The sequence below is a fragment of the Mya arenaria genome, chromosome 14, assembly GCF_026914265.1.
Source record: "Mya arenaria isolate MELC-2E11 chromosome 14, ASM2691426v1".
Classification (NCBI taxonomy): domain Eukaryota; kingdom Metazoa; phylum Mollusca; class Bivalvia; order Myida; family Myidae; genus Mya; species Mya arenaria.
In genome coordinates this window covers 58,924,497-58,936,737 of record NC_069135.1, presented here as the reverse complement: position 1 = coordinate 58,936,737, position 12,241 = coordinate 58,924,497, and the positions used below count along the sequence as shown (strand labels likewise).

The 12,241-nt window shown below is 35.7% G+C and overlaps 1 protein-coding gene across 1 annotated transcript; it reads right to left on the bottom strand.

The window, feature by feature from the left end:
* Positions 1-5,927: 5,927 nt before the first annotated feature.
* On the bottom strand, positions 5,928-7,890 carry LOC128215812 (uncharacterized). Its single transcript, XM_052922419.1, has 2 exons — positions 7,741-7,890; positions 5,928-6,688 (listed from the first exon to the last, which is right to left on the bottom strand). The coding sequence occupies exons 1-2, from the start codon at positions 7,790-7,792 to the stop codon at positions 6,219-6,221; spliced, it is 522 nt and encodes a 173-aa protein (XP_052778379.1). The 5' UTR covers positions 7,793-7,890; the 3' UTR covers positions 5,928-6,218.
* Positions 7,891-12,241: the final 4,351 nt, after the last annotated feature.

Genomic DNA, 12,241 nt, shown 5'->3' with positions numbered 1-12,241 from the left:
CTGCTAACTGATGTTTCGTATAATCAGTTTGTTTCGTCTTTAAGTCTTGATTCCTACAAGTAATCAACTCTTTATCGGGAATAAATAACAAGAATTATTAGCTACATATTTTCTGACTACAAATATATATAAATGTAAAACTAAAATTTTAGCATTCACTTTTCTACAATGTTATTATCCAATGGTGGAGTAGCAGGGGCGGTTTTGACATTAGAGTGGGCTTAACTTTGGGGCACGACTTGCGCCTCTCCCTCTCAACCGAACATTTATTTGGACTTATGTGTTGTCAGGGGGGGGGGGGGGGGTAGTTCCCCCGAGAAAAAAATAACATTTTTTGGACCAAAAAGGAAATTATCGCGTATAGGGGATATTATCACGTACCAGGGATATTATCACAAACAGTGGATGTAATCACGTACCGGAAATATTATCACGTATCGGGGTATTATCACGTGTGCATATTATCACGTACAGGGGATCTTATCACGCACTGGGGATAGTATCACGTATCGGGATATTATCACATACTGTGGATATTGTCACGTATTGGAGATATATTCACATACTGGGGATAATGTCACGTATTGGAGATATATTCACATACTGGGGATGTTATCACATACTGGGGATATTGCACATATTGGAGATATATTCACGTACTGGGGATATTGTCACGTATTGGAGAAATATTCATGTACTGGGGATATTATCACGTATTGGATATATATTCACGCACTGGGGATATTATCACGTATTGGAGATATAGATTCACATACTGGGGATGTTATCACATACTGGGGATATTGTCACATATTGGAGATATATTCACATACTGGGGATGTTATCACATACTGGGGATATTGTCACATATTGGAGATATATTCACATACTGGGGATGTTATCACATACTGGGGATAATGTCACGTATTGGAGAGATATTCACATACTTGGGATAATGTCACGTATTGGAGATATATTCACATACTGGGGATGTTATCACATACTGGGGATATTGTCACGTATGGAGATATATTCACATACTGGGGATGTTATCACATACTGGGGATATTGTCACGTATTGGAGATATATTCACATACTGGGGATGTTATCACATACTGGGGATATTGTCACATATTGGAGATATATTCACATACTGGGGATGTTATCACATACTGGGGATATTGTCACATATTGGAGATATATTCACATACTGGGGATGCTATCACATACTGGGGATAATGTCACGTATTGGAGATATATTCACATACTTGGGATAATGTCACGTATTGGAGATATATTCACATACTGGGGATATTGTCACGTACTGGGGATGTTATCACGTACTAGGGATAATATGACGTACCGAGGATATTGTCACGAATATTGGATAGTATCACGTACTTGGGACATTATAACGTTACGGGGATATGATCACTCTTTGGCAACAGACGGCCATAAAGAAATGTGTTCTTAATTGTGCCTAATATGGTAGCTTTACTTTAGGCGAACATAACGACCATCATATAAAAAACACCGATTTATAAAAACAACATTAAAAAAAATATAGGTCTATTATTTTTACTCGTATTACAAGTTTCCCTTAATTGCATGTGTTTGTTTGTATATGAAAAAACACAACAACAAAAATAACAATATAAACAACAAACGTTATCCTATAATAGTCTTCTTCTTACGGTATTTCTTAAAAACAATTCGAAATTTTACACCCCCCCCCCAGGTTGTCCGGTAAGCGCAGTGGTTAGAGCACTCGCTCCTCAACTAGACGGCCCGGTTCGATGACCGGCCTGGTCGCAAATGAGGCTAGTTTGTGGCCACCAAGTCTGTTTACTCCAGGTACTCCGGTTTCCCCCACAACACAAGACAATGATATAAGATTGCTGACAAAAAAAACCCAAATCGTAGATTTTCATATTTCCGTTCGAAAATGTTTTATGGCTTAAACCGTTACTAACGGTTTAAGAAAAAGGTATAATACTTCAATTTTTGAACTTAAATACACAAATCTGCGATCTAATTTTTGTCAGCAGTTTAAGATAACTGGTTTCCATGTATTTTCGTAAATTGGCTCGATCCAAGACAAAAATTAAACAAGTTGTCAAAACGTTCATTCTGTGAGAGTGCAGCTTTAAATTATATGTTAAGGCACGTGACAAGAATATATTTATACATATTCGTATTTAGATGATGAGCTGTTCTGTTCTGTTCTGTTCCGTTTAATGTGTGCATTTATAAAGTTCACCTCACATAGCTAGAAAAATTCGACATGCTTATAGTCGGGATAAGTTGTTTTTCAAAATATCAAATACTTACCACGGTAACAAGCAGTATATAGACTTCACATTTTGGTTAATTGATTTAATTTATCAAGAATAACAATCAATCTCAATAATAAGTTTTAGTTTCAAAGTTATTACGAAAATGGCAAAGAATTATTTCGAATCATTTAAACGAATACATATATTATAAAGTTATGACATTATTACCGGTTGCTAATTAACATGTATCGTTTGTACTCTGGAATATTTATAATTGGCGACAATGCCCGTTAAGGAATTTTATAATCCGTTACGAGAAATCTGGTTTGTCATTGTATCAAAACGCAAACAATGACAAAATCTAAACTAATTAAACAGTAACATGGGGATTAGTCCAAATAATTGTACGCTGACGGATTTTTTTTAGATTTTTGATATGGCAAATCCTTCACGTACAAATTGTTTAGTATCAAAAGTGGGTAGTTGTTCCGATCAGGATTCCGGGTTAAAGCATATAGCGTCTATAAAATATCATAAAAACAAGAAATACTACCAGATAATGTTATTTTATATTAGTTCCGTACACAAGAAAATAAATATCCAACTTATAATTATGAGTTTGACGGCTTTTCTTCATTTCATTCTGTCAAAACATAACGATATATACATGAAGGGCACCTGCAAGGCTTCAGGGCACAGTTTTAAATCGCTCGGAACATTTCGGCCATGGCCGAGTTGTTACGATTGTATAACAAGGTCTATCTCGAAGCTTTGTCGGAGGAGGCCGAGTTATTACGATTGTAACGAGTTGTTCCCCTTCGCATAATTGTTTTCTGTGTCAGTCAACTTTCGTTTTACTGGAAAGGTAAACAACTTGTTTTAATGCATTAAATGCTTGTTTAGTGCAAAATAGCATTTCACTTACATGGCAAAATATGAATTTAACTCTTTATGATCATTTTCAACCATAAAATACTTCACTTAAAACAATTTCAATATTTTTAAAACACCCCCGTTTTTTGCACATTCCCGTTTAGACGTTAGGGATTGGAAGAATCCCGTATAACACGTCTATTATTTTAGACTAACAGGGGGATGTGATCGAGTCTGATATCAGCTCTCCGTCATCAATCATAATGAATTAAATTAAAGTTTATGCATACCGTCAAAGAATAAACATTTCATAGAAGAATGTGAGTTTGTGGCCGTTAATGATTTCTGTCTTTCGATTGCAGTTTCATTAATAAGGTTCCAAATGGACACTGTACATCTTGGGGCCGATTAAAGATGTTAGGCGGTCGCGTGTTTGACGTCGTTGATATATGCCGTTGCAAGTCCGACGACTGGATGTATAGAACATAGTAAGTTCGGCGGCCGCGTGTATGACGGTGTAAGTGTATGACGTTGTAAGTCCGGCGGCCGGATGTATAGAACATAGTAAGTCTGGCGGCCGGATGTATAGAACGTAGTAAGTTCGGCGGCCGCGTGTATGACGGTGTAAGTGTATGACGTTGTAAGTCCGGCGGCCGGATGTATAAACCATAGTAAGTCTGGCGGCCGGATGTATAGAACGTAGTAAGTTCGGCGGCCGCGTGTATGACGGTGTAAGTGTATGACGTTGTAAGTCCGGCGGCCGGATGAATAGAACATAGTAAGTCTGGCGGCCGGATGTATAGAACGTAGTAAGTTTGGTGGCCGGAGTATTTGACGCTGTAAGTCTTGGCTATTATTTTCTTAAAAACTGGCGGCTTGGTGTATTACGATATAAGCCGGGCGGATTGTAACTCCGGCGTCCGGGTGAATGACGTTGTAAGTCGGGCGGCGTAAGCGTATATTAAATATGACCCTATTAGTGGCCATATTGGACGCCATATGAAATATATGGAGTTGCCAATGGGTGGCGCATGGCCATATCACAAGTGTATATGACTTCACTATTAAAGTTTTGTCTTATTTTATTATCATGTTTTGTGGTAAAAAAATATGAAATTCCCCAGAATCAAGTTTAAATTATACTGAACAGTTCTCAACAAAACTAGATATTCACAATAAATTTAAAAATGTAAAAAAGCCGAATGGTAATTTTATTACATGGGCAATTATACAGGCAAAATGCAAAATGGGTCGATTGTTCGGAATTTTGTTAAAGTTATCAACGTTGTTAAATTTTGAAGGGTGAGCTTATTGAGGTGTACTCATATACAGTCGAACTCCATTGGCTCATACTCCCAGGGAACGGGTAAATACCTCGAGCCTCGGGAAATTCTAGCCAATCGGGTATGTTTGCATTCAGTGTAAAGATATCGGTCCTTTATACCCAGTTCGAGCCAACAGAGAAATCGAGCCATGCGAGTTCGAGCTAACGGGGTTATACTGTATTTAAATGAAACACGTACAGATCAAACACTGATATCCAATCGTGTTAGAACAATCCCTCCAAATGACAAGTTTATATGACATTATTATTCCAGAGCTGAATAATAAAAAACGATGGCGTTTAGAACGATGTTAAATTTAACAAAGTTCTGATCAACCCTTAACCCTATGATAACAAACGTAACCATTTATTGATACACTCCACTGAGATTGACAAAAAAATAATGTGAAGAGAAAAGACCTGCTGTTGGGTCTGATCTTACTTACAAAATTTCACCTGCACATTGTGTACTTTCGGCGCAATAATTTGTATTTAACTTTTAATGATTTAACATTGCCTATTCATCTGTAAGTTCTTATTCCAACACGCCATGTTTTATTTAAAATATACGCAATACTTTCAAAGAGTGTTAAAAGGAACCACAGCTATCATAGAGGTAGAAGGTTATGGAACAATATTTGAGAGTAACATGCGAATTCATTGGAAGAAGAGTTGTCTCTCCTGCCTCATGCATATTCATTAAACTTGTGACGAGATTTTGCCAATCCCACGTTATGTATGAAGTGTAACGGAAGAAAGTACCGTGGTTGCCGACGATGATAATTCATATTAACATTTTTGCTCGTCATTAAGTTGAAATAGACCCTTACCATAACGACCCTACACATTTATATTCGAGACTTACCATAACGGCCCTACACATTTATATTCGAGACCTACCATGTTGGCCCTACACAGTTATATTCGAGACCTACCATAACGGCCCTACACATTTATATTCGAGGCCTACCATAACGGCCCTACACATTTATATTCGAGACTTACCATAACGGCCCTACACATTTATATTCGAGACTTAGTCCCGACCATTATTCCTTCTATTTTCATATATAATATACTGACGATGGATCAAACCGAAATAAGTCGAGGAGTCAAGCACCATTGCCGGTCCATAATACACAAATCATGCGCAAAACCTTATGATTACCTCGAGGTCATAATTACACGCCGATAAGCGTGTTCCAATATAAACGAACAATTGCCAGGTGATATATATCTATTTTTTAAAACCAAACAAACTTTTCTATTAATTCGCTGTACATGTATATTGTTGTTTTTTTCGTTCGAAACATCGGATCACTCGAGGTTTTAGTTCAGGCGTTGATGTCTTGAGCGATCGCAGTTTTGCTGTATTTCTCGCTACGCATCTGTCGTTACTGATTATTATAAGAAATTACCATATATTATATCAATAAAACATACGAACATCTAGTAATATTGGGACGTTTTATTCAGTTTTCCAGATTCCAGTTCAAATTAAGCGGTTTTACGGAGTGAGTTTGATAAAGACAGTAATAATTGTAATATGCAGCTTGTTACATTTAGGTTGATTTAAATTGCATAAATGAGTCGTACGTGAAGAAGTTTAAAAAAGGTAAGAAATGCAATTATAAACATAAATCATTACTATGTAATTAATGACTATGTAAGTATTAACAGTTTTTATACTCCGAGTGTTGGAGTATTGTTCACAAAGACTTTCTCTTTATAACATTATAACATATTATCCAATAAAGTTTCCAAAATCGGACCAGTGAAGCTGGAGTCGGTTGAAGAAACAGCCGGATATCCCGGTGACATACTCCAGTTTACCACCCTCCAGAACAGAAATGGACGTCGTGGGGATCCCACATGTTCCAAGCGATTGCTGATTGTTTGTGGTGAAGGTGACACTAGATACGTAAACGTCGCCCGTCAACTTCGCTCTCTCAATCCATTCGTCTGGTCCGAAACTGTATACAGGCGTCCACGTTTGGTTTGTCGCACACTCTGGGTTCCAGAATCCGTGCTGAGGTGCCCACTGCCCGTTATACTGAATCGCCAGGGCAAGCAGGTATTGGCCACACAGCATTCGTATGGCGGTGATTCCTGTGTGGTTCCAGGCAGCCGAGTCGTTGAAGCGGACGAGAGAGTCGTGGGTGTTGCTGCTGCCGATTGTAGTACCCCCAGTGATGATAGGGTGCGCGGATCTTGCTGGAAAAGAAATAAGTAATGGTGATGACATGAAGTACATTCTTAATGACTAAGAATGGGCGGAGTGAGCGTAGTGAGGTGGTATTCTAGTGTTTGTTAGAATACAACCTACATTGACAGCCAAATAAATTGCAGATAGGCAATTATTAATCATTAAACATAATCATTAAGAATTTCGACTTTCGCGGGTGTTTAAAGGTCCGCCCACTGCCACTCATCCGATACACAATTCTTAGCCAGTTAGATGGCCTGAATTAGAATCTAAATGAGTAAGAAGGGCTCGTTCGCTACTCTCACTCAGCCCATTCTTAATCATAAAGAATTTAATTCGTGTCATCGTACTATTGCATAAATGAAGTGATATGAACATGAGTTTCCTTGGTATGTGTTTCTATTCCATGAATCAGATAATTGATGAGATCTAAATACATTTAAAAACAACAACAAGCAAGTCGATTTCGATCGTAATCAATGGTTACTCTAGCTTAAACAGAATGGTTTAAGGTTAAGGGTCGGCAGCGATGCAAAAGTCGATTGAGGCACAACAACTTTGTTTAAATTTAAAAAAAAAATCAACTTCTATTTAGATTTGGAGTTCAATATTTAAGAAGCATGACCCATATATCAGGAGCAACATAAAAAACTGTAAATAAGGGTTGAGCAGTTTTACGAACTAATTTGATCAGATTTCCAATCAAAAAGCATTAACGTTTTCCCGGAAATGTCTTAATACAAAAACTTTTTCATTTTTTAGTCCACAAATTAACAAACAACATACCTAGTCAGTAATTGGCATATCAGTTGTCGAGACTTTGTAAAATCTTCATTTTATATATTCAAGACATACCCATTATTTTACGTGCCTCCTTCTTTGAAGTTTTAGCCATTCAAGGGTTTCATATTCCGTGTATTTAAATACCGCCTTTAACTAACAACATTTGATTTGTCCAAAATTCACAACCTCCCTTATACAGCAACGCCCATTTTTTTACAGTATATCTGTAAACCCTAAATTAAATTACATTTTTGGAAACAAATGGTTTAAGACTTACCGTACGTAACGAAGCACAGAACTGCGAAGGCAATCGAAAGTTCGGCGTTCATTGTGGTGAGTTTTTGTATAATATCAAATGAATAAAAACACAATGTACAAAATAGATAACAATTTGAAGCAACTTAATTATAAGTAATGCGTTTACTTAATGGCTGCAGTTACTTATATAGTAATTCAAATCTTGCACCGTTCATTACGTGAAGACGTTGAAACGTTGATAGAGTACGTGGTTTATGGTGATCAATTCTTACGACGGTGCATTTATTTTCGCATGTTTTGTTATTTGCATATATAACGTTAACGCGAAGAATATTAAATGATTAACCGATTTCACTTACGTCCCCAAGGTCGGTAGGCAATGCAGTGCCGAATACAGATTGTCACCACATCCAGAAGGAGGTTGACGAACTTAATGTGCGGCATTGTTACGCATATTATTCGTGGCGACCTATATGCGGCGATCACGCGAACTGTATGCAGCAGGAAAGTGCCGGCATGCCGAATGATATGTAAAGTCGAAGAAGTAAACTGACAAATAACAGGCTGATTTATTTGTATTATTCGTCTTATTATGGTCGTTATCATCATCATCATCATCATCATCATCATCATCATCATCATCATCATCATCATCATCATCACCATCATATCATCATCACCACCACCATCACCACCAACACCACAACTACCAACACCATTATAAATAACGAAGTGCTGTTATGTTTATGTGATAGAGGTTGACCTCTAAATATAGAAGTATTGTTATGCTTATATGATAGAGGTTGACCTCTTAATATAGGAGTGTTGTTATGCTTATATGATAGAGGTTGACCTCTTAATATAGGAGTGTTGTTATGTAAATATGATAGAGGTTGACCTTAGAAGTGTTGTTATGCTTATGTGATAGAGGTTGACCTTTAAATATAAAAGTGTTTTTATGTTTATGTGATAGATGTTGACCTTTAAAAAAGAAGTGCTGTTATGCTTAAGTCATAGAGGTTGACCTTTAAGTATAGACGTGTTATTATGCTTATGTGGTAGGGGTTGATCTTTAAATATAGAAGTACTGTCTGTTATGCTTAAATGATAGAGTTTGAATTCTAAATATAGAAGTGTTGTTATGCTTAAGTGATAGAGGTTGAATTCTAAATATAGAAGTGTTGTTATGTTTGTATTTTAGAGGTTGACCTCTAAATATAGGAGTGTTGTTATGCTTATATTATAGAGGTTGACCTCTAAATATAGGAGTGTTGTTATGCTTATATGATAGAGGTTGACCTCTAAATATAGGAGTGTTGTTATGCTTATATTATAGAGGTTGACCTCTAAATATAGAAGTGTTGCTATGCTTATATTATAGAGGTTGACCTCTAAATATAGGAGTGTTGTTATGCTTATATTATAGAGGTTGACCTCTAAATATAGAAGTGTTGTTATGTAAATATGATAGAGGTTGACCTTAGAAGTGTTGTTATGCTTATGTGATAGAGGTTGACCTTTAAAAAAAGAAGTGCTGTTATGCTTAAGTGATAGAGGTTGACCTTTAAGTATAGACGTGTTATTATGCTTATGTGATAGGGGTTGATCTTTAAATATAGAAGTACTGTCTGTTATGCTTAAATGATAGAGTTTGAATTCTAAATATAGAAGTGTTGTTATGCTTAAGTGATAGAGTTGAATTCTAAATATAGAAGTGTTGTTATGCTTATATTATAGAGGTTGACCTCTAAATATAGGAGTGTTGTTATGCTTATATTATAGAGGTTGACCTCTAAATATAGGAGTGTTGTTATGCTTATATGATAGAGGTTGACCTCTAAATATAGGAGTGTTGTTATGCTTATATTATAGAGGTTGACCTCTAAATATAGGAGTGTTGTTATGCTTATATTATAGAGGTTGACCTCTAAATATAGGAGTGTTGTTATGCTTATATTATAGAGGTTGACCTCTAAATATAGGAGTGTTGTTATGCTTATATTATAGAGGTTGACCTCTAAATATAGGAGTGTTGTTATGCTTATATTATAGAGGTTGACCTCTAAATATAGGAGTGTTGTTATGCCTATATTTAGAGGTCAACCTCTAAATATAGGAGTGTTGTTATGCTTATATTATAGAGGTTGACCTCTAAATATAGGAGTGTTGTTATGCTTATATTATAGAGGTTGACCTCTAAATATAGGAGTGTTGTTATGCTTATATTATAGAGGTTGACCTCTAAATATAGGAGTGTTGTTATGCTTATATTATAGAGGTTGACCTCTAAATATAGGAGTGTTGTTATGCTTATATTATAGAGGTTGACCTCTAAATATAGGAGTGTTGTTATGCTTATATTATAGAGGTTGACCTCTAAATATAGGAGTGTTGTTATGCTTATATTATAGAGGTTGACCTCTAAATATAGGAGTGTTGTTATGCTTATGATAGAGGTTGACCTCTAAATATAGGAGTGTTGTTATGCTTATATGATAGAGGTTGACCTCTAAATATAGGAGTGTTGTTATGCTTATATGATAGAGGTTGACCTCTAAATATAGGAGTGTTGTTATGCTTATATGATAGAGGTTGACCTCTAAATATAGGAGTGTTGTTATGCTTATATGATAGAGGTTGACCTCTAAATATAGGAGTGTTGTTATGCTTATATGATAGAGGTTGACCTCTAAATATAGGAGTGTTGTTATGCTTATATATAGAGGTTGACCTCTAAATATAGGAGTGTTGTTATGCTTATATGATAGAGGTTGACCTCTAAATATAGGAGTGTTGTTATGCTTATATGATAGAGGTTGACCTCTAAATATAGGAGTGTTGTTATGCTTATATGATAGAGGTTGACCTCTAAATATAGGAGTGTTGTTATGCTTATATGAGAGGTTGACCTCTAAATATAGGAGTGTTGTTATGCTTATATGATAGAGGTTGACCTCTAAATATAGGAGTGTGTTATGCTTATATGATAGAGGTTGACCTCTAAATATAGGAGTGTGTTATGCTTATATGATAGAGGTTGACCTCTAAATATAGGAGTGTTGTTATGCTTATATGATAGAGGTTGACCTCTAAATATAGGAGTGTTGTTATGCTTATATATAGAGGTTGACCTCTAAATATAGGAGTGTTGTTATGCCTATATTTAGAGGTCAACCTCTAAATATAGGAGTGTTGTTATGCTTATATGATAGAGGTTGACCTCTAAATATAGGAGTGTTGTTATGCTTATATTATAGAGGTTGACCTCTAAATATAGGAGTGTTGTTATGCTTATATTATAGAGGTTGACCTCTAAATATAGGAGTGTTGTTATGCTTATATTATAGAGGTTGACCTCTAAATATAGGAGTGTTGTTATGCTTATATTATAGAGGTTGACCTCTAAATATAGGAGTGTTGTTATGCTTATATTATAGAGGTTGACCTCTAAATATAGGAGTGTGTTATGCTTATATTATAGAGGTTGACCTCTAAATATAGGAGTGTTGTTATGCTTATATTATAGAGGTTGACCTCTAAATATAGGAGTGTTGTTATGCTTATATGATAGAGGTTGACCTCTAAATATAGGAGTGTTGTTATGCTTATATGATAGAGGTTGACCTCTAAATATAGGAGTGTTGTTATGCTTATATGATAGAGGTTGACCTCTAAATATAGGAGTGTTGTTATGCTTATATGATAGAGGTTGACCTCTAAATATAGGAGTGTTGTTATGCTTATATGATAGAGGTTGACCTCTAAATATAGGAGTGTTGTTATGCTTATATGATAGAGGTTGACCTCTAAATATAGGAGTGTTGTTATGCTTATATGATAGAGGTTGACCTCTAAATATAGGAGTGTTGTTATGCTTATATGATAGAGGTTGACCTCTAAATATAGGAGTGTTGTTATGCTTATATGATAGAGGTTGACCTCTAAATATAGGAGTGTTGTTATGCTTATATGATAGAGGTTGACCTCTAAATATAGGAGTGTTGTTATGCTTATATATAGAGGTTGACCTCTAAATATAGGAGTGTTGTTATGCTTATATATATAGAGGTTGACCTCTAAATATAGGAGTGTTGTTATGCTTATATATAGAGGTTGACCTCTAAATATAGGAGTGTTGTTATGCTTATATGATAGAGGTTGACCTCTAAATATAGGAGTGTTGTTATGCTTATATGATAGAGGTTGACCTCTAAATATAGGAGTGTTGTTATGCTTATATGATAGAGGTTGACCTCTAAATATAGGAGTGTTGTTATGCTTATATGATAGAGGTTGACCTCTATAGGAGTGTTGTTATGCTTATATGATAGAGGTTGACCTCTAAATATAGGAGTGTTGTTATGCTTATATGATAGAGGTTGACCTCTAAATATAGGAGTGTTATTATATTATGATAGAGGTTGACCTCTAAATATAGGAGTGTTGTTATGCTTATGATAGATGTTGATTCTAAATATAGGAGTGTGTTATGCTTAAGATAGATGTTGATCAAAATAGAG

Excerpts from the sequence above, each read along its gene's own strand:
- LOC128215812 (XM_052922419.1), bottom strand. The coding sequence starts at position 7,792 with ATGAACGCCGAACTTTCGATTGCCTTCGCAGTTCTGTGCTTCGTTACG. Across the intron at positions 6,689-7,740 it reads TCTGTGCTTCGTTACGTACG|CAAGATCCGCGCACCCTATC; the intron begins GTAAGTCTTAAA and ends TTTCTTTTCCAG.